Raw genomic sequence first — 20777 nt, forward strand, 5'->3', positions numbered from 1 at the left:
CTGCTTGCACTTTGTCTTGTATAGCGACCTTTGCTCAGTTGGGTGGCGCTGTTTAGGGTGGACGTAGGTAGGGACAGTGGTTTGGGCTTGCGTTAGGGCTGCACTGCTCCCCACCTCATACATCACATCCTTCTTTTTGTCAGCAGCACTTTGTAATATTTTAGCCAATTCTTGTTCAAACACATGAAACCCCTTAAAAGGAATAGGACACAGTTTATTTTCGGCCAGGAAATAGCCCAGCCAAGCTTAAGCCATAGTGCTCGTTAAAATGAATTAGACAAACTGATTTAGTGCCAAATTTAAGATGACAAATTGCCAAATCTAACCGAATTGCCAAATCTACAGCTGAGGCGCTCACTAGAAAACTTTGTGGTCATTTTTAATAATGGCATTGGTTCCAGAATTGTTTCCATGAAAGCATCCTGGAGAAGGCAAGACTATTTAGTTTAATCAAGTAAACATTGAACTAGGGAGTGAAGTGGCCACTATGTTAGATTAAACAACATTTGCCAAGATCTTTCATTAAGTAGCCCCTCTGCTTTATAAGTCTTCAAAGGGTATAGAAGTACTTTGAAACTTATGGGTCATAATTCTTTGATCCAAAATTAATTATTTTAGAAAAACACATCTTTTCTTTGCGCTGAGGCCCCCAAACGTTTTGTCTATTGGACTATTTTCTCAATATGCAGGTTGTTACTAATGGTCATTAGCAAGGCATCAGCATCATCAGAATTAAAACTTGCTCTAGTTCAGCCACGTCCTTCATATACTGGTACCTAAAATTGAACAGAATATTCCATGTGTGGTCTGTATTAATTTGTACAGAGGCAAAAATATGTTCTTGTCATGAGCATCTAGGCCTCTTTTGATGCATCCAATGACTAATTGCCTTGACAGCAACTGACTGGCAGGGTTGCTAAAGTTGAGTTTATGGTCCTACCATACCCCTAAGTCCTTTTCAGTGGCAGTTTTACGAAGTGTTTTTTTAAGCACATAGGTGTACATTTTGTTGCCATGGCCCATGCACATAATCATAATATTTTAGCCTTTTCGTGTGTTGATTTACTTCCAGAGCATAGTATCATCTGCAAATATTGAAATTCTACTCTGTAAGCCATCTACAATGTCATTAATAAGCTTTAAAAAGAAGAGGAACAATACTAACCCCTGTAGAGCTCCAGTAATAACAATAATTGTGACCCAATATGAATACATTTCACCAATAACTACCCTTTGTTTCCTACCATTGAGCCAGTCACTACCCCATTTACACATACTGTATTCTCCCCTAGTCCCAGCATCCTCATTTTATGTATCAATCTTTTTATGTGGTACAGTATAAATAAGCAAAAAGGAGAGAAAAAAAAGTGTAAATCTTTTCAATAAGCCCTTTCTCTGCCATATTCTATATCTTGTTTTGACTTACAAATACAGAGAATGTACTGATCAAAATACACAAGTATGGTTAAGCCCTTTTGGATATTAGTTTAGAACTCAAACATGCATTTCTCAAGCTAGCATGTATATCTTACAGCACACTTCTGACCTGTTATTTGCTTTTGAATCTCTTGGTTGGGAGTCTTTCTCAACAGATTGACTGCCTCAGACACGCCTCCATGACGACTTGTTTCAATTTTATTTGCATTGTTTTTAAAAACAAGATTTCTTAAAGCCCCAGCTGCTGCTAGCTGCACATTTTGATTGGAACTCTTGAAAAGGTTTATTAGTTTCTGGATGCCATTGTACTGGTTAACCTGTGGAAAAAAAATGCTAAATTATTTGTGATGTATATTGATTTAAAACAACTGATTTGAAATTACCGATTGTACTGCTAGTGCACCCCTGACAATGTCTATTAGGCTAGTATAATAATAGTATAATAATATTATAATAATACATCTGTTGTCTATGCTTAGCTATGTCAACCTGAGTACAAGACATACCAGACTTTTAGCATTCTCATCTTGATAGCAAGTATGTTGTATGTAGTTGGCTCCAGATGTCTGGTATTTATCATTTGGACCTCCAAGAAGCTCCACTGCTCGCTCTATGGTCATAGTAGCTCCATCAAAGTCATCTCTGGAGTCCATCCTGCAATAACAATTAGTAGTAAAAATGTAACTAGTGCTGTGACACAGAATAGTTAAAGTTAATGATCTAACTAAATTGGGTTACATTTTGAAATAGAGATTAACAATTGTGCCTTTATAATGTTTAGGAAGTTTAAGGCCATGTTCACACGGCAGAATGAATGCAGCAGAATGTCTATAATTTCAATGGGATTCTGCGGCTCTGTTCACATGGTAGAATTTCCACAGCAGCAAGATCTGGTGCAGAAATCCTGATTCGGGGGTTTGAAAATTAAAAAAAAAAAAATGTTCTATGTTTTTGTGGATTACGACTATGAGACAGTGCTTTTCTAGCATGGTCCTAGTGTGTGGCACATTTCCGTGGGACATTCCACTATGTGAACATAGTCTAATCGTAGAATATATTGAAAAAGGGAAAAGAAACCTTATGACAAATATCACTGCAGGTCACAATGAAGCGGATAATCCTTACTTACTAACCTGGATGGTACCTGTATGCCACCATAGTGTTCCTGCTTCGGATTATAACATGCATCATTTCTCTGCATTGTGCTGTGAAAATGCTGCCGTTGTGTAGCAGAAATGGAAGATGGTGTACGCGTTGGGGGAACACTTGCTTGCTTCCATTGCTGTGCACTTTGATGACTGTAGAAGCTTGAGTTCTGGACACCTCCCCTTCCAGGTCGTTGCTGCTGAGCATACTGGTTCTGTGCATTATAGAGGTTCTGCCGTCTCAATGTGGCTTTCATATTTGGACCTGTAAGGTCAGGTTCACTTCTACTGCTCTTCAGGGTTTGTATGTGGCCATAATCATTTCCTGGACTAACTGGACTTCCCAAAGATATGTACTGTTGTCGGCCCCAATTGTCAAATTGACTTTGTGAGCTAAAGCGCTTGTTCTCCTTCTTCAGAGTCCCATTGTACTGAGGCTTCAAAAAAGTAAGGGAAGAAAAAGCAAAGATGAAAGTTTTTCTCTTCTTCTGATATCATTAATAATAATAGCTGTATTTTTTACTTTTCCAGGCAGAGTTTTTTTTAGCAAAAAAATTTAAATAAAAAAAAAAAAAAAAACGCAGATTTTGAGAAGTTTGATAAAAACATATATTGCTAAATTTAAGGACCTGTGGCCCCTCCTGACATGCTTGTTTTAGAAAATACTTCTATTCATTCTTACCAGATTTCATTGGTTGATCACACATTTATAGAATAACTGAGCTATCAGTCAGAGCTAAAAGAAAAGATGTTCCAGAACGGTTATTTCATAGGAAGCATTTACTAAAACAGACAAAGGAGGAATGAGCGCAAGGTCCTCTCCTGATTTTACTGTTATTAAATTACTTCGGGAACCCTGATTAAACAGCTTTTTAGAGTTTTTTGATACACCCTTCCATTCCTGAGATATGAGGGTTCTAGTGTGTCTGACAACCCAGAGAATCAGCAGATGGGCATGGACTTGAGTTTAGTAATGAGATTGACCAGTTGATGGGAGGGGTTATACAGTCAGGGAGTCTGAATGTTTTACATAAAGGGGCGTGTATGCCTAATACACACCCTTTGAAAGTATAATCCCACCCATTCCCTGATAATCACGCCCATTATTAAAATTAATTTCAAGACCCTCTGACATTCCCTTGTATTGTCAGACAAACTATAAACCCACATATCTTGATAACAGGAGGGCGCATTAGGAAACTGTAGAAAGGTGTGTGATCAGGGTACTCTAAGCTACCTCATTTTTTGGGGTTGGCCACTGGTCCTCTTTAACCCTGGAAAAAGAAAACACATTTTTTTAAATCAACTGGTGCCAAAACGTTTGTAAAATTACTTCTATTTAAAAATATTAATCCTTCCAGTACTTATCAGCTGCTGTATGCTACAGAGGATGTTGTATAGTGCTTTTCTGTCTGACCACAGTGCTCTCTGATGACACCTCTGTCCATTTTAGGAACTGTATAGAGTACAATCAAATCCCAATAGCAAACCTCTCCTGCTCTGGACAGTTCCTGATGTGGATAGAGGTTACAACAGAGAGCACTGTGGTCAGACCTAAAAGCACTATACAACTTCCTCTGTAGTATACAACAGCTGATAAGTACTGGAAGGATTAAGGGTGCATTCACATCAAGATTTTACCATCCTACTTCTCATGATTTTTAACTTTGAAATCGTACAAATCTGCATGCCAAGTTGTATCCATTGACATCAATTCATTTAAGATTGGAGGTAAAATCGTGGTTGAGCACGATTTTTCCACGAGATTAAAAATCGGATTAAAATAGTGTCTGTTTTTTTTTTCATTATTGATGTCTATGTATATCGCATGGAATCGTGTGACTGTGCGATTCTATCAGATTAATTGCACACAATTTTTTTTGTACGCATGCGCAGTAGACTTCAAAACACATACACTTCAAATATATATAAAACTTTATTGCCATTGGCATACATATTAATTTTAAAAACAGGATCAGATTTTTATTGAAAATCGGATGGAGTTTTCATCTGTACAATTTTTGGATACGATTTTAAAATCGGATAGCAAAGAAATCTTTACATACGATTATATACGATATTGTTACGCCGAGCGCTCCGGGTCCCCGCTCCTCCCCGGAGCGCTCGCTTCACTCTCCCCGCTGCAGCGCTCCGGTCACATCCTCTGACCCGGGGCGCTGCGATTCCGCTGCCAGCCGGGATGCGATTCGCGATGCGGGTAGCGCCCGCTCGCGATGCGCACCCCGGCTCCCGTACCTTACTCGCTCTCCGTCTGTTCTGTCCCGGCGCGCGCGGCCCCGCTCCCTAGGGCGCGCGCGCGCCGGGTCTCTGCGATTTAAAGGGCCACTGCGCCGCTGATTGGCGCAGTGGTTCCAATTAGTGTGTTCACCTGTGCACTTCCCTATATCACCTCACTTCCCCTGCACTCCCTTGCCGGATCTTGTTGCCATTGTGCCAGTGAAAGCGTTCCTTGTGTGTTCCTAGCCTGTGTTCCAGACCTTCTGCCGTTGCCCCTGACTACGATCCTTGCTGCCTGCCCCGACCTTCTGCTACGTCCGACCTTGCTTCTGCCTACTCCCTTGTACCGCGCCTATCTTCAGCAGCCAGAGAGGTGAGCCGTTGCTAGTGGATACGACCTGGTCACTACCGCCGCAGCAAGACCATCCCGCTTTGCGGCGGGCTCTGGTGAAAACCAGTAGTGGCTTAGAACCGGTCCACTAGCACGGTCCACGCCAATCCCTCTCTGGCACAGAGGATCCACTACCTGCCAGCCGGCATCGTGACAGTAGATCCGGCCATGGATCCCGCTGAAGTTCCTCTGCCAGTTGTCGCTGACCTCACCACGGTGGTCGCCCAGCAGTCACAACAGATAGCGCAACAAGGCCAACAGCTGTCTCAACTGACCGTTATGCTACAACAGTTACTACCACAGCTTCAGCAGTCATCTCCTCCGCCAGCTCCTGCACCTCCTCCGCAGCGAGTGGCCGCTCCTGGGCTACGCCTATCCTTGCCGGATAAATTTGATGGGGACTCTAAGTTTTGCCGTGGCTTTCTTTCCCAATGTTCCCTGCATCTGGAGATGATGTCGGACCTGTTTCCCACTGAAAGGTCTAAGGTGGCTTTCGTAGTCAGCCTTCTGTCCGGAAAAGCCCTGTCATGGGCCACACCGCTCTGGGACCGCAATGACCCCGTCACTGCCTCTGTACACTCCTTCTTCTCGGAAATCCGAAGTGTCTTTGAGGAACCTGCCCGAGCCTCTTCTGCTGAGACTGCCCTGTTGAATCTGGTCCAGGGTAATTCTTCCGTTGGCGAGTATGCCGTACAATTCCGTACTCTTGCTTCAGAATTGTCCTGGAATAATGAGGCCCTCTGCGCGACCTTCAAAAAAGGCCTATCCAGCAACATTAAAGATGTTCTGGCCGCACGAGAAATTCCTGCTAATCTACATGAACTTATTCACCTAGCCACTCGCATTGACATGCGTTTTTCCGAAAGGCGTCAGGAACTCCGCCAAGATATGGACTCTGTTCGCACGAGGCGTTTCTTCTCCTCGGCTCCTCTCTCCTCTGGTCCCCTGCAATCTGTTCCTGTGCCTCCCGCCGTGGAGGCTATGCAGGTCGACCGGTCTCGTCTGACACCTCAAGAGAGGACACGACGCCGTATGGAGAACCTCTGCCTGTACTGTGCTAGTACCGAACACTTCCTGAGGGATTGTCCTATCCGTCCTCCCCGCCTGGAAAGACGTACGCTGACTCCGCACAAAAGTGAGACAGTCCTTGATGTCTACTCTGCTTCTCCACGTCTTACTGTGCCTGTGCGGATGTCTGCCTCTGCCTTCTCCTTCTCTACTGTGGCCTTCTTGGACTCTGGATCTGCAGGAAATTTTATTTTGGCCTCTCTCGTCAACAGGTTCAACATCCCGGTGACCAGTCTCGCCAGACCCCTCTACATCAATTGTGTAAATAATGAAAGATTGGACTGTACCATACGTTTCCGCACGGAGCCCCTTCTTATGAGCATCGGATCTCATCACGAGAGGATTGAACTTTTGGTCCTCCCCAATTGCACCTCGGAAATTCTCCTTGGACTTCCCTGGCTTCAACTTCATTCCCCAACCTTGGATTGGTCCACTGGGGAGATCAAGAGTTGGGGGTCCTCTTGTTCCAAGAACTGTCTAAAACCGGTTCCCAGTAACCCTTGCCATAACTCTGTGGTTCCTCCAGTAACCGGTCTCCCTAAGGCCTATATGGACTTCGCGGATGTTTTCTGCAAAAAACAAGCTGAGACTCTACCTCCTCACAGGCCTTATGATTGTCCTATCGACCTCCTCCCGGGCACTACTCCACCCCGGGGCAGAATTTATCCTCTCTCTGCCCCAGAGACTCTTGCCATGTCTGAATACGTCCAGGAGAATCTAAAAAAGGGCTTTATCCGTAAATCCTCCTCTCCTGCCGGAGCCGGATTTTTCTTTGTGTCCAAAAAAGATGGCTCCCTACGTCCTTGCATTGACTACCGCGGTCTTAATAAGATCACGGTTAAGAACCGCTACCCCTTACCCCTCATCTCTGAACTCTTTGATCGCCTCCAAGGTGCCCACATCTTTACTAAATTGGACTTAAGAGGCGCCTATAACCTCATCCGCATCAGAGAGGGGGATGAGTGGAAAACGGCATTTAACACCAGAGATGGACACTTTGAGTATCTGGTCATGCCCTTTGGCCTGTGCAACGCCCCTGCCGTCTTCCAAGACTTTGTCAATGAAATTTTTCGTGATCTGTTATACTCCTGTGTTGTTGTATATCTGGACGATATCCTGATTTTTTCTGCCAATCTGGAAGAACACCGCCAGCATGTCCGTATGGTTCTTCAGAGACTTCGTGACAATCAACTCTATGCCAAAATTGAGAAATGTCTGTTTGAATGCCAATCTCTTCCTTTTCTAGGATATTTGGTCTCTGGCCAGGGACTACAGATGGATCCAGACAAACTCTCTGCCGTCTTAGATTGGCCACGCCCCTCCGGACTCCGTGCTATCCAACGCTTTTTGGGGTTCGCCAATTATTACAGGCAATTTATTCCACATTTTTCTACCATTGTGGCTCCTATCGTGGCTTTAACCAAAAAAAATGCTGATCCCAAGTCCTGGCCTCCTCAAGCAGAAGACGCCTTTAAACGACTCAAGTCTGCCTTTTCTTCGGCTCCCGTCCTCTCCAGACCTGACCCTTCCAAACCCTTCCTATTGGAGGTTGATGCCTCCTCAGTGGGAGCTGGAGCTGTTCTTCTACAAAAAAATTCCTCCGGGCATGCTGTCACTTGTGGTTTTTTCTCTAGGACCTTCTCTCCAGCGGAGAGGAACTACTCCATCGGGGATCGAGAGCTTCTAGCCATTAAATTAGCACTTGAGGAATGGAGGCATCTGCTGGAGGGATCAAGTTTTCCTGTTATTATCTACACCGACCACAAGAACCTCTCCTACCTCCAGTCTGCCCAACGGCTGAATCCTCGCCAGGCTCGGTGGTCTCTGTTCTTTGCCCGATTTAATTTTGAGATTCACTTTCGTCCTGCCGATAAGAACATTAGGGCCGATGCTCTCTCTCGTTCCTCGGATGCCTCAGAAGTTGAACTCTCTCCGCAACACATCATTCCACCTGACTGCCTGATCTCCACTTCTCCTGCCTCCATCAGGCAGACTCCTCCAGGAAAGACCTTTGTTTCTCCACGCCAACGCCTCGGAATCCTCAAATGGGGTCACTCCTCCCATCTCGCAGGTCATGCGGGCATCAAGAAATCTGTGCAACTCATCTCCCGCTTCTATTGGTGGCCGACTCTGGAGACGGATGTTGTGGACTTTGTGCGAGCCTGCACTATCTGTGCCCGGGATAAGACTCCTCGCCAGAAGCCCGCTGGTTTTCTTCATCCTCTGCCTGTCCCCGAACAGCCTTGGTCTCTGATTGGTATGGATTTTATTACTGATTTACCCCCTTCCCGTGGCAACACTGTTATTTGGGTGGTCGTTGATCGATTCTCCAAAATGGCACATTTCATCCCTCTTCCTGGTCTTCCTTCTGCGCCTCAGTTGGCTAAACAATTTTTTGTACACATTTTTCGTCTTCACGGGTTGCCTACGCAGATTGTCTCGGATAGAGGTGTCCAATTCGTGTCTAAATTCTGGAGGGCTCTCTGTAAACAACTCAAGATTAAATTAAATTTTTCTTCTGCATATCATCCCCAGTCCAATGGACAAGTAGAAAGAATTAACCAGATCTTGGGTGATTATTTGCGACATTTTGTTTCCTCCCGCCAGGATGACTGGGCAGATCTCCTCCCATGGGCCGAATTCTCGTATAACTTCAGGGTCTCTGAATCTTCCTCCAAATCCCCATTTTTCGTGGTGTACGGCCGTCACCCTCTTCCCCCCCTCCCTACTCCCTTGCCCTCTGGTCTGCCCGCTGTGGATGAAATTTCTCGTGACCTTTCCATCATATGGAGAGAGACCCAAAATTCTCTCTTACAGGCTTCATCACGCATGAAGAAATTCGCGGATAAGAAAAGAAGAGCTCCTCCCGTTTTTTCCCCTGGAGACAAGGTATGGCTCTCCGCTAAATATGTCCGCTTCCGTGTCCCTAGCTACAAGTTGGGACCACGCTATCTTGGTCCTTTCAAAATTTTGTGTCAAATTAATCCTGTCTCTTATAAACTTCTTCTTCCTCCTTCTCTTCGTATCCCTAATGCCTTTCACGTCTCTCTTCTCAAACCACTCATCCTCAACCGTTTTTCTCCCAAATCTGTTCCTCCCACTCCTGTTTCCGGCTCCTCGGACATCTTCTCTGTCAAAGAGATCTTAGCTTCCAAAAAGGTCAGAGGGAAAACTTTTTTTTTAGTGGACTGGGAGGGTTGTGGTCCTGAAGAGAGATCCTGGGAACCTGAGGACAACATCCTTGACAAAAGTCTGCTCCTCAGGTTCTCAGGCTCTAAGAAGAGGGGGAGACCCAAGGGGGGGGGTACTGTTACGCCGAGCGCTCCGGGTCCCCGCTCCTCCCCGGAGCGCTCGCTTCACTCTCCCCGCTGCAGCGCTCCGGTCACATCCTCTGACCCGGGGCGCTGCGATTCCGCTGCCAGCCGGGATGCGATTCGCGATGCGGGTAGCGCCCGCTCGCGATGCGCACCCCGGCTCCCGTACCTTACTCGCTCTCCGTCTGTTCTGTCCCGGCGCGCGCGGCCCCGCTCCCTAGGGCGCGCGCGCGCCGGGTCTCTGCGATTTAAAGGGCCACTGCGCCGCTGATTGGCGCAGTGGTTCCAATTAGTGTGTTCACCTGTGCACTTCCCTATATCACCTCACTTCCCCTGCACTCCCTTGCCGGATCTTGTTGCCATTGTGCCAGTGAAAGCGTTCCTTGTGTGTTCCTAGCCTGTGTTCCAGACCTTCTGCCGTTGCCCCTGACTACGATCCTTGCTGCCTGCCCCGACCTTCTGCTACGTCCGACCTTGCTTCTGCCTACTCCCTTGTACCGCGCCTATCTTCAGCAGCCAGAGAGGTGAGCCGTTGCTAGTGGATACGACCTGGTCACTACCGCCGCAGCAAGACCATTCCGCTTTGCGGCGGGCTCTGGTGAAAACCAGTAGTGGCTTAGAACCGGTCCACTAGCACGGTCCACGCCAATCCCTCTCTGGCACAGAGGATCCACTACCTGCCAGCCGGCATCGTGACAGATATTTTGCAATCTGATTTCATACGATTTTACGGTCCGATAATCGGATGGTTAAATCGTGATGTGAACTAGCCTAAGATTTTTTAAATAGAAGTAATTTACATATCTATTTAACTTTCTGGCATCAGGTGATTAGAAAAAAAAATTTTCAACTGGAGTACCCCTTTAAATAATCACAAACATTTTTTTTGTTCAATTCAATAGATCGCTATAAAATAAATATATTTCTAAATGTTGTAGTTCACCAACACCTCTATTGTCTCTCAGAAGTCTCCTGGGGGTTGTAGTTAACCACACCTCTACAGGGAATACATCAGTGTTTCCCAACCAGGGTGCCTCCAAGTGGGAAACACTAGCATACACACACACACACACACAACAGGGACTACAACTCCCAGCATGTGTCATTCATGAGTGCCCCCCCCCCTTTACACATAGAAATCATCCCCTGTCCGAGATTTATTCCCCAGCCTCTGCAGTCTATAAATCCCCAGCCCGTGCACCTTGTCATCCTCCCGTTCAGTGAACACAGACAGAGCTCAGGGAGGAGATAGATGAGGGAGCTGTGTACGTCCTTTATCCCATGCAGACCTGCATCCTCCGAAGGCAGAGCTGGAGGAGGGGAGATGAGTGGGATGTTTACCTCCTCTCTCCCCCTGCTCTGCCTTCGCTCTGTCCTCTACCCAGCTCTAGCTTTGGAAATCTTCAGAGAGCAGAGGGGAGGAGCGGGCGCAAGTCTGCACGGGGCGCAAATTTCCACCTCACACCGGGCGCTGTGCTGCAGCTGCTCGTCTGTCACAGGTAGTGTCTGGGGCTATAGCTCTTTCCCAGTCAGAGTACACGACTGGCTGTGAACTGTAGTCCCATTATGCAATATGTAAGAGGAGAAGAGGATTATATACATTATCCTCTGCTCCTCTTTCATATTGCATAAGATATTGTGTGTAGGGGACCACAAATACCAGCCAGTCACACAATATGTAAGAGGATCAGAGGATGAGGAGATAGAGATGAAAGGATTACAGAGCAGCCTGCAGTGATTGGCTGACACAGTGAGGGCGTAAGTTTAGTCATGTAGAGTGAGGGCAGAAGAGGGACACGCCCCCTGCATGAGAGAAGATGAGAATCCAGACTGCAATTGATGTAAGCGGATTTTATTAGAAATATAGGGACTAAACACAACAGTTTTTTTTATTATTTGGGGGAGATGATAGGAATGCTTTAAGGATTCTTTTCTCCTCACCTTCTATGACCTATATGAGAGTGTGTTTGTTTTGGGCTATCAATTTTACTTTGTAATGACCTCAATAATTTCACCACAAAATCTACGGTGAAATAAAAAAAAAAATTATCTGTGGGACAATAAAAAAAAACATGCCATTTTGAAAATGTTGCTGGCTTTTGTTTCTACGCAGTGAATTTTTTTCTGTAAAAATGATACATTCTCTTTATTCTGTAGGTCCAAATAAGAGATGAGCGATCATACAGTGATTCGATTCGTCACAAACTTCTCGGCTCGGCAGTTGCTGACTTTAGCCTGCATAAATAAGTACAGCTTTCAAGTGCTCCGGTGGGCTGGAAAAGGTGGATACAGTCCCAACTTATATAGGTTCAATTTTGTTTTACTTTTGTTAAAAAATTATTTTTATAATTATTTTTTGCACCAAACTTAGTACCTTTAAAATAGTCGTCTTTTGACCCCTATCCCTTTTTTATTTTTCCATATTCAGTGATGTGGGATGGTTCATTTTTTGCGATCTCTAGTGTTTATCGGTATCATTTTTGTTTTCATGGGACTTTTTGATTTTTTTTATACATTTTTTAGGTTAGACAAAGTATGCAATATGGTATTTATGTATACGCTATTGACCGTGCTGTTTAGCTTACATTATATTTTTATAGTTTAGACATTTACACACGTGGAGATACCACATGTTTATGTTTATTTTTGTTTACACACACACACATATATATATATATATATATATATATATATATATATATACACACACACACACACACACACATATATATATATATTTTTTTTTATGGGAAAAGGGAGGTGATTCAAACTTATGAGGAAAGGGGTTAATTCACTGTTATTTTATTTATTTATTTTTTTACTTTTATAATTCTACTTTTAAAGGGGTATTCCAGGCCAAAACTTTTTTTTATATATATCAACTGGCTCCGGAAAGTTAAACAGATTTGTAAATTACTTCTATTAAAAAAATCTTAATCCTTCCAATAGTTATTAGCTTCTGAAGTTGAGTTTCTGCCTAACTGCTCTCTGATGACTCACGTCCCGGGAGCTGTGCAGTTCCTATGGGGATATTCTCCCATTATGCACAGCTCTCGGGATGTGACATCATCATCGAGCAGTTAGACAGAAACTTCAGAAGCTAATAACTATTGGAAGGATTAAGATTTTTTAATAGAAATAATTTACAAATCTGTTTAACTTTCCGGAGCCAGTTGATATATATAAAAAAAAAGGTTTTGCCTGGAATACCCCTTTAACCCCTTAAGGACTCAGCCCATTTTGGCCTTAAGGACTCAGACAATTTAATTTTTACGTTTTCATTTTTTCCTCCTCGCCTTCTAAAAATCATAACTCTTTTATATTTTCATCCACAGACTAGTATGAGGGCTTGTTTTTTGCGCGACCAGTTGTCCTTTGTAATGACATCACTCATTATATCATAAAATGTATGGCGCAACCAAAAAACACTATTTTTGTGGGGAAATTAAAACGAAAAACGCAATTTTGCTAATTTTGGAAGGTTTTGTTTTCACGCCGTACAATTTATGGTAAAAGTGACGTGTGTTCTTTATTCTGAGGGTCAATACAATTAAAATGATACCCATTATTATATACTTTTATATTATTGTTGCGCTTAAAAAAAATCACAAACTTTTTAACCAAATTAGTACGTTTATAATCCCTTTATTTTGATGACCTCTAACTTTTTTATTTTTCCGTATAAGTGGCGATATGGGGGCTCATTTTTTGCGCCATGATCTGTACTTTTTTTTGATACCATATTTGCTTATAAAAAACTTAATAAATTTTTTATAATTTTTTTTTTAATAAAATGTATTAAAAAAGTAGGAATTTTGGACTTTTTAAATTTTTTTTCGTTCACGCCGTTCACCGTACGGGATCATTAACATTTTATTTTAATAGTTCGGACATTTACACACGCGGCGATACCAAATATGTCTATAAAAAATGTTTTTTACGCTTTTTGGGGGTAAAATAGGAAAAAACTGACGTTTTACTTTTTTATTGGGGGAGGGGATTTTTCACTTTTTTTTTACTTTTACTTTTACATTTTTTTACATTTTTTTTTACACTTGAATAGTCCCCATAGGGGACTATTCATAGCAATACCATGATTGCTAATACTGATCTGTTCTATGTATAGGACATAGAACAGATCAGTATTATCGGTCATCTCCTGCTCTGGTCTGCTCGATCACAGACCAGAGCAGGAGATGCCGGGAGCCGTACGGAGGAAGGAGAGGGGACCTCCGTGCGGCGTTATGAATGATCGGATCCCCGCAGCAGCGCTGCGGGCGATCCGATCGTTCATTTAAATCGCGAACTGCCGCAGATGCCGGGATCTGTATTGATCCCGGCACCTGAGGGGTTAATGGCGGACGCCCGCGAGATTGCGGGCGTCGGCCATTGCCGGCGGGTCCCTGGCTGCGATCAGCAGCCGGGATCAGCCGCGCATGACACGGGCATCGCTCCGATGCCCGCGGTTATGCTTAGGACGTAAATGTACGTCCTGGTGCGTTAAGTACCACCTCACCAGGACGTACATTTATGTCCTGCGTCCTTAAGGGGTTAAGTTCCCACAGGGGACTATTACATGCAATCCTTGGATTGCATACACTGTTCAATGCTATGCCATAGCATAGCATTGATCAGTATTATCGGTGCTATGATTGCTACAGGCTGCTGAGGCTTCCTGGAGCATCGAGCTACTGATCGGAGGCACTTAAGGGCTCCCCTGCTGTCCCCTCAGCTAATTTGGACACTGCAGTTTTTCTGTGGTGGTCCAGTTCAGCTCGACTGAGCTGTCGCGACTGTTTTTTTTTTTTTGTAAAGTTATATTAGACACCGCAATCAATTTTGATTGCGGCGTATAAGTGGGTAAATGCGGGGCATCACCGTGATTGGTGATGACGCGGGCTCAGAAGCTGAGGCTGTGTCACAGAAAGGGATGGGCGCAGGGCATACAGGTATGCCCTGCATGCTTAAGGGGTTAATAAATTGCCCTACTTTAGGCTGTTTTGACCGTACACTATACATTTAATATAGTAAGGAATGGTAACTAGGGCTGGGCGGTATACCGGTTCATACCGAATACTGAAATTTTTGGGCTGCACGATATGAATTTTTCCCATACCGCAATACCGGTTGGGCCCCTCCCCTTTGGGAATGAATTATCAGCCCAGCGCAGCGCTGTCCCCACATCGGGGAACTAAACATACGTGACCCGCCTGCTCCCCCCCAATTAATTATCATCCCAGCGGGGTACTACTCACATATGTCAAGCACTGCCCTCCTCCTAGTTGTTGCGGGCTGACTCCGGCCCTGGAACTCTATACTGTACGCCAGTGGTCTCAAATCTGCGGACCTCCAGCTGTTGCAAAACTACAACTCCCAGCATGCCCGTGAGACCACTGGCGTACAGTATAGAGTTCCAGTGCCAGTGTCGGCCCGCAACAAATAGGAGGAGGGCAGTGCCTGACATTTGTGAGTAGTACCCCGCTGGGCTGATAATTAATTGGGGGGGGGGGGGAGCAGAACAGCGCTGGCGGGTAACATGATTTGGTGGTGGTGGGGGGGGAGCAGAACAGCGCTTGCGGGTCACATGATTTGGGGGAGGGGGGGAGGAATACCGTTATATACCGTGGAACCGCCATAAGTTACAAAAATACCGTGATACACATTTTTGGTCATACCGCCCAGCTCTAATGGTAACAAATAAAAAGTAATTGATAAAATTAAACAGGTTTTCAGAATTAAATGGTTAAAGGAAAACTGTCACATGTTTTCTCCCGCACTATCCCCAGGTACTGATGAATAGTGCGGGAGACGCTGATTCGCCCGCAATTGTAGTTTTATTATATGTGGAAATCTGTCTGTAACTGGCACTGGCGGGGCTTCTGCAGCTTAACTGGCACTGACGTCAGCACCGCTTATGAATATTCATCCCCTCTCCCTCCAGTTAGGAGTGGCGAAGAGAGGGAGAACTGGAGGGAGGGGGGGATGAATATTCATAAGCGGAGCTGACGTCAGTGCCAGTTATGCTGCAGAAGCCCAGCCTGTGCCAGTTACAGCAAGATTTCCACATATAATAAAACTAAAATTGCAGGTGAATGGCCGGGCGGATCCGGGCAAGGTAGGGCTCATTGGAATCAGCGTCTCCCGCACTATCCATCAGTACCTGTGGATAGTGTGGGAAAAAACATGTGACAGTTTTCTTTTAAGCTCTCACTAAATGGAATTAATTTCCTGCTTTAAAGATGACCTGTGGTCACGCTGAAAAAAAAAAAAAGCGACAGTTACCTGTAGCTAGCTTACCCTTTAGGATGCAGGGTGTAGATTGCTCCAAAGAGTTAAGTAATGGCTGCAGTCAGCAGCCAGGACTCCCTGCTATTGACCAGCATTAAGCCTTTAAATCTCTCGATCAAAGTTGATTGCGGTAACTAAAACTGGCAAAATACATCTGCCAGTCGGGACCTCTGCAGTGCAATCTCGGGGTACAGATCAACTTGGATAATCTACCTGCCTCAGTGCCATCCGTTTGGCGCTTCAAGTCCTGGGTGCCATCCTGGGTGGCTTCAGGCGGAGGCAGTTTCCTCTGCCTTGGAGGTCACTCATTCTGACTACTGGGCCCATAATGCCTCTCATCTGGATGTTCTTATCCAGTGGGATGCTTACAAAGCGACTGTTCAGGGAGCAGATGTGGCGAGGGTAGTGGGCAGGAGGGAGGAATTGGGAGCCCGGGAACACGCACTCCGATTAGAGATAGGAGTCCTTGAGGCAGTGGTGGTGAGGGATCGGCAAGGGAGGTGGCCATATTTGAATTTGGGGACAAAAATGGTAATCTGTTGGCTTACTTGTCAAGGGAGAGTTGTCCTGTAGCTTCCATACCTTGTATACATACTCAGGATGGGACCCTTAGCTCAGGCCCGATGGTCATTAATGGGGTATTTCACTCTTTTTTATAGTTCCCTATACTCCTCCTCCTCTGGAGTGGCCCCAGATATTATACAATCCTTCCTTAGGGAGCTGCCCCTTACCCCATTGACTTAACTTCAGTCTTCTGGTCTTGAGACCCATTTAACAGCTGAGGAGGTGTCAAGGGTTATAAAAGATTTGCCCTCTGGGAAGACTACGGGGCTTGATGGGTCGGTGGGGGACTGGTACAGGGTGAATGTAGAAAAATTATTCCTATCCTGCTTAAACTGTATGCTACGGCCCTGGAGTCTGGGACTTTGCCTGACTCTATGAGAGAGGCTCTAATCATAGTTCTCCCCAAGCCTGGAAAGGATCAGATTTTGCCAGACTCTTATCGTTACATTTCCCTTCTCAATGTTGATATAAAAATGTTGGCAAAGGTGCTGGCAAACAGGCTTAAGGGGGTCATTTCTTCAATAGTTCACCCTGATCAGACTGGGTTTATGCCAGGGAGGGCTACGGATATCAATGTCAAAAGACTTAGCTTAACATTTCCGCAGTGGAGGAGGACGTTTCCCCTAGTTACGTAGTTAGCCTTTATGTCTATAAGGCCTTTGATTCGGTTGAGTGGCACTATATTTGGTGCTTCATGCGTGTCCTCCACTTTGGACCTGTTTTTAGGGCGTGGGTTTGTTTGCTATAGGAAAAGCCTAGGGCCCGAATACGTACCAATTTGGAGATTTCATGCTCCTTGCCTCTGGGCAGGGGCACTAGGCAAGGGTGCCCTTTATCTCCCTGCTTGCTTTGGCTATGGAACCTCTGGTGGTGGCTGTTCATGCCTCTGACTCTATTAGGGGATCCCTAGAGGCTCCTTGACTGAAAAGATATCCCTGCATGCAGACGACACTTTGGTTTATTTGGCTGATGTTGAGGGCTCCCTGGATATTCTGTTTAGTCTTTTGGAGAGGTTCGGGAAGGTATCAGGTCTGAGAGTAAATTGGGCGAAATCCTCTATTATGTCCTTGTCCCGGGAAGGAGTTTTACCTTCTACATTGCCTAATGGGCTACAGGCGGTGTCGCGCTTTAGGTATTTGGGAGTGGAGGTGTCACCTAATAACTCTGAGTTTATGGTCCTAAATTTGGACCCCCTTCTAGTTAATACGCTTACGTGCTTACAAGAGTGGGATTCTTTATCCTTATCCTTAGCAGGTAGGGTCAATATTTCCAAAATTATTTTCCTCCCTAAGTTCCTCTATTTCATTTGTCACCTATTGTCCCTCCCAGGTTTTTGTTTTTTTTTTGTTAAGCTTAACAGGGCTCTGAGATACTTCTATTGGCAGAATAAACTTCCGAGACTGGGGCAGGCACTGCTCCAGGCGCGAAAACAGCGGGACGGACGGACGGACGGGTGTCTGCAGCCTGGTGGATTGACCTGGACCTCTCTAATACCTTCACAGCGCTAGCGGGGGCGCTTCCCTCGGCCGGTGGTGTCTCCTAGAGCACCCCTATGGGGTAACCCTCATTTGGAACACCTGCGGGATTTGGAGGCGGATGGATTTTGAAGATCCCAGGGACTCAAATTCGCCATGCACTTGTTTGGAGATGATTGTGTCTTCCTTCATTTGCTAACTTTAGAGAACGGTTTCATGCCCCCCAGGATGCCCACTTCAGGTATCTTCAGCTGCGACATGCGGTCTCTGCACAGTTTGGTTCACTGGAAGTTACCCCCGTGTTTAATGATTTGAAACTGCTCCTGGGAACTACCGACCTGGCAAAACCTCTCACTCAGAATTATGCTTTGCTGCAGTCGGTGGGTCTGGATCCGTTTGCTCTTGCACGGCTGAAGTGGGTAGAGGATGTTCCTAGTCTTTCTGTAGACATGTGGAAAGAAGTGGTTAAAACTTATTATCCTACGGTGGTTAGTGCCCGAGATATGCTCATTTAATCCAGGGTTATCCTCCGTTTGTACTATACTCCCGTTAGATTATGCTGCATGGGGGTATCGGGGTCAGAGGCTTGTTTCAGGTGTGGGAGTGAGAGGGGCACTTTTTTTCATGCAGTGTGGACTTTCTCTTGTGTAGTGCCCTTTAGGAGAGAGATGATGACATTCTTATCTGACCATCTGGAGCTCCCCTTTATTTTTATCCCAGAAGTCTGTTTGTTGGGAGTTATTAATGGTTTGCTATAGGTGCATTTTGATTAGTGTTCTCTTGTTTTGTGCACGCAAAGTTATCGTGATTGCCTGGAAGGATGTGTCCGCACCTCCACTGTCCCGGTGGATAGCCTTAGTGAATAAATATGTTCCCTTATACCATGCCTTGTATGAAAGTCGGAAATGCCCACAAAAATTTGACAAAGTCTGGGTGCCATGGATGTTGCTGCACGTTTCTACTGATCCTCCAGTTCGTGGGGTCTCCCAGCCTTAGGGTAGTTTTGTGGCTAAATGGTGAGCTCCCAGGATCTTTCCTGGAGTGTGTGTGAATGAACGAGTTTGTCTATCAGTGTGGTGTTTTACGGTGTTGATGTTCTCTGTGGGGATACTCCTTACTCTCGTACTTCTAGAGGTCTACTTCTAGTTCCTGGTCTATTTCTTTAGATTCTTTCTATATCTTATCTTATGACCAGAGAGTGTCAATTTGGAGCGGGAGGGGAGGGTCCCCCTAGGACTGTTTAATTAGTTGTATGTTGTTAATTTAATTTGAAAATCAATACAAAAAAAATGTATATTTAAAAAAGTCATCTTATCAGTAGTACTAGAAAGTATAAAAAGTTTTTCATAATGACAGTGCCTCTTTAAACCCCAGCCCAAGTGGATGCGTTTCCTGTGCTGTACTGCAGCCTTCCTTAATCATGGCATGATTAAGAGTGCAATATAGCACTGGAAATGAGCTGGCTTGGGTCAGGTTGCAAATCTGTATACACTGTGTGTGCTCTTTTTTTTTTTGACAATGAATCGTCTTGTAAGGCTAGGGGCTATTAAGTTTACTTATAGTGTAAACTCAATAGCCCCTAGCCTTACAAGTATATACCGTAGTTATAAACTATTGTATTGTATTAAAAACAAAGAAAAAAAATATATATTACACTTTAGCTCAGTTGAATCATAGTTTTCATGTTTCACTATTCTAAAAACTATCATCAAATACCAATGAGGGTGTGGACAAAATTGCCTAAGGTGCAGGAGGTATACATTTTCAATCTGTCTGTTCCTGTGGAAACCAACTGTGAAAACAGACAAGAAACAAAGGAAGATATAAAATCAGGTGTAAAAAGTAGTTTTTTTTCCTGTCTAACCTTTAAACTCCTTCAGTGGATTTTTTTTTAACAATCTACACATTTATCACATTATCAACATTTATCACCTATAAACAGGATAAGTAGGAAATGTATGATCCCTGATGGGCCCCACCGGATGTTCCTATCAGCTCCATAGACAAAAAAAAAAACAACTGACAGTGTGCATGCTTGAAAGCTACTGTAATCAAACTCCTCTTTACCACTGTCATGCAATAATGAGGAATGTGGAACTAAGGACCCCCATTCTTGTAATAACGAGGGACCCAACAATTCAGCCCTAAGCAATTATACAGTTATTACCAGGAATAGGTGATAAATGTTCACTGTGGGAAAATCCCATGCAAAGTCCACTTTTGGGACTTAGGGACAAAGATATGTTTTTCTGTATAAATGATCATGGATATGTTTATAGGTATCCACCCACCTGGTTTCAAGCAATCTCCCAGCAAAATATTCAAAACTAATGTGGGGGGAGGGGGAGTGCATAAAACTTTTAATAGTACTTCTTAAAAAGCAATAAACACCTCAAAAGTAAACACCTTAAAAAAAGTGGTATAATGATAGACAGTCCACTACAAGGACTGCATTTATCGAATGTTAATCAAAGTCTTGCCCTACACCAACTGTTAAAAGATCGTAGGGTACCATAGAATGAATAAATAACTAAAAGTTCAGTATCTCACACACACCACCAGTTCAGTCTCGGTCCACTAGTTAATTTGGCCTCCTCAGGGGCAGATGAAGGGTGTATATATATATACATATATATATATATATATATATATATATATATATAAGCAGGTATAGAGATACAGAATGGAGAACAAGTGCCGCCAAATTCTGTCACAGCAAAATTCTCATAAACAGTAGTACCAATATATAAATTGGACCTATACATGCATGTGTATCAGTCATATACAATATCATGCATCTTTAGTGGAGTACAGGTCAGTCGTGCTGGCACCATCCAGCAAAGACAACAAGGTCCTA

General features: G+C 44.4%; 1 protein-coding gene across 3 annotated transcripts in view; it reads right to left on the reverse strand.

Moving 5' to 3' along the window:
* PKP1 (plakophilin 1) overlaps nucleotides 1–20777 on the reverse strand; it is a 112837-nt gene that overhangs the window by 70476 nt on the left and 21584 nt on the right. For 2 of the 3 annotated variants that reach the window (XM_056557744.1, XM_056557743.1), the window contains exons 3-6: nucleotides 18259–18361; nucleotides 2571–3019; nucleotides 1944–2091; nucleotides 1547–1754 (exon numbers count right to left, since the gene is read on the reverse strand). In XM_056557744.1, coding sequence (XP_056413719.1) covers nucleotides 1547–1754; nucleotides 1944–2091; nucleotides 2571–3019; nucleotides 18259–18361 — 908 coding nt within the window. The remainder of the gene's footprint in view (nucleotides 1–1546; nucleotides 1755–1943; nucleotides 2092–2570; nucleotides 3020–18258; nucleotides 18362–20777) is intronic. The other variant, XM_056557742.1, reaches the window with a different exon arrangement.

The sequence above is a fragment of the Hyla sarda genome, chromosome 2 (genome assembly GCF_029499605.1).
Source record: "Hyla sarda isolate aHylSar1 chromosome 2, aHylSar1.hap1, whole genome shotgun sequence".
Lineage (NCBI taxonomy): Eukaryota > Metazoa > Chordata > Amphibia > Anura > Hylidae > Hyla > Hyla sarda.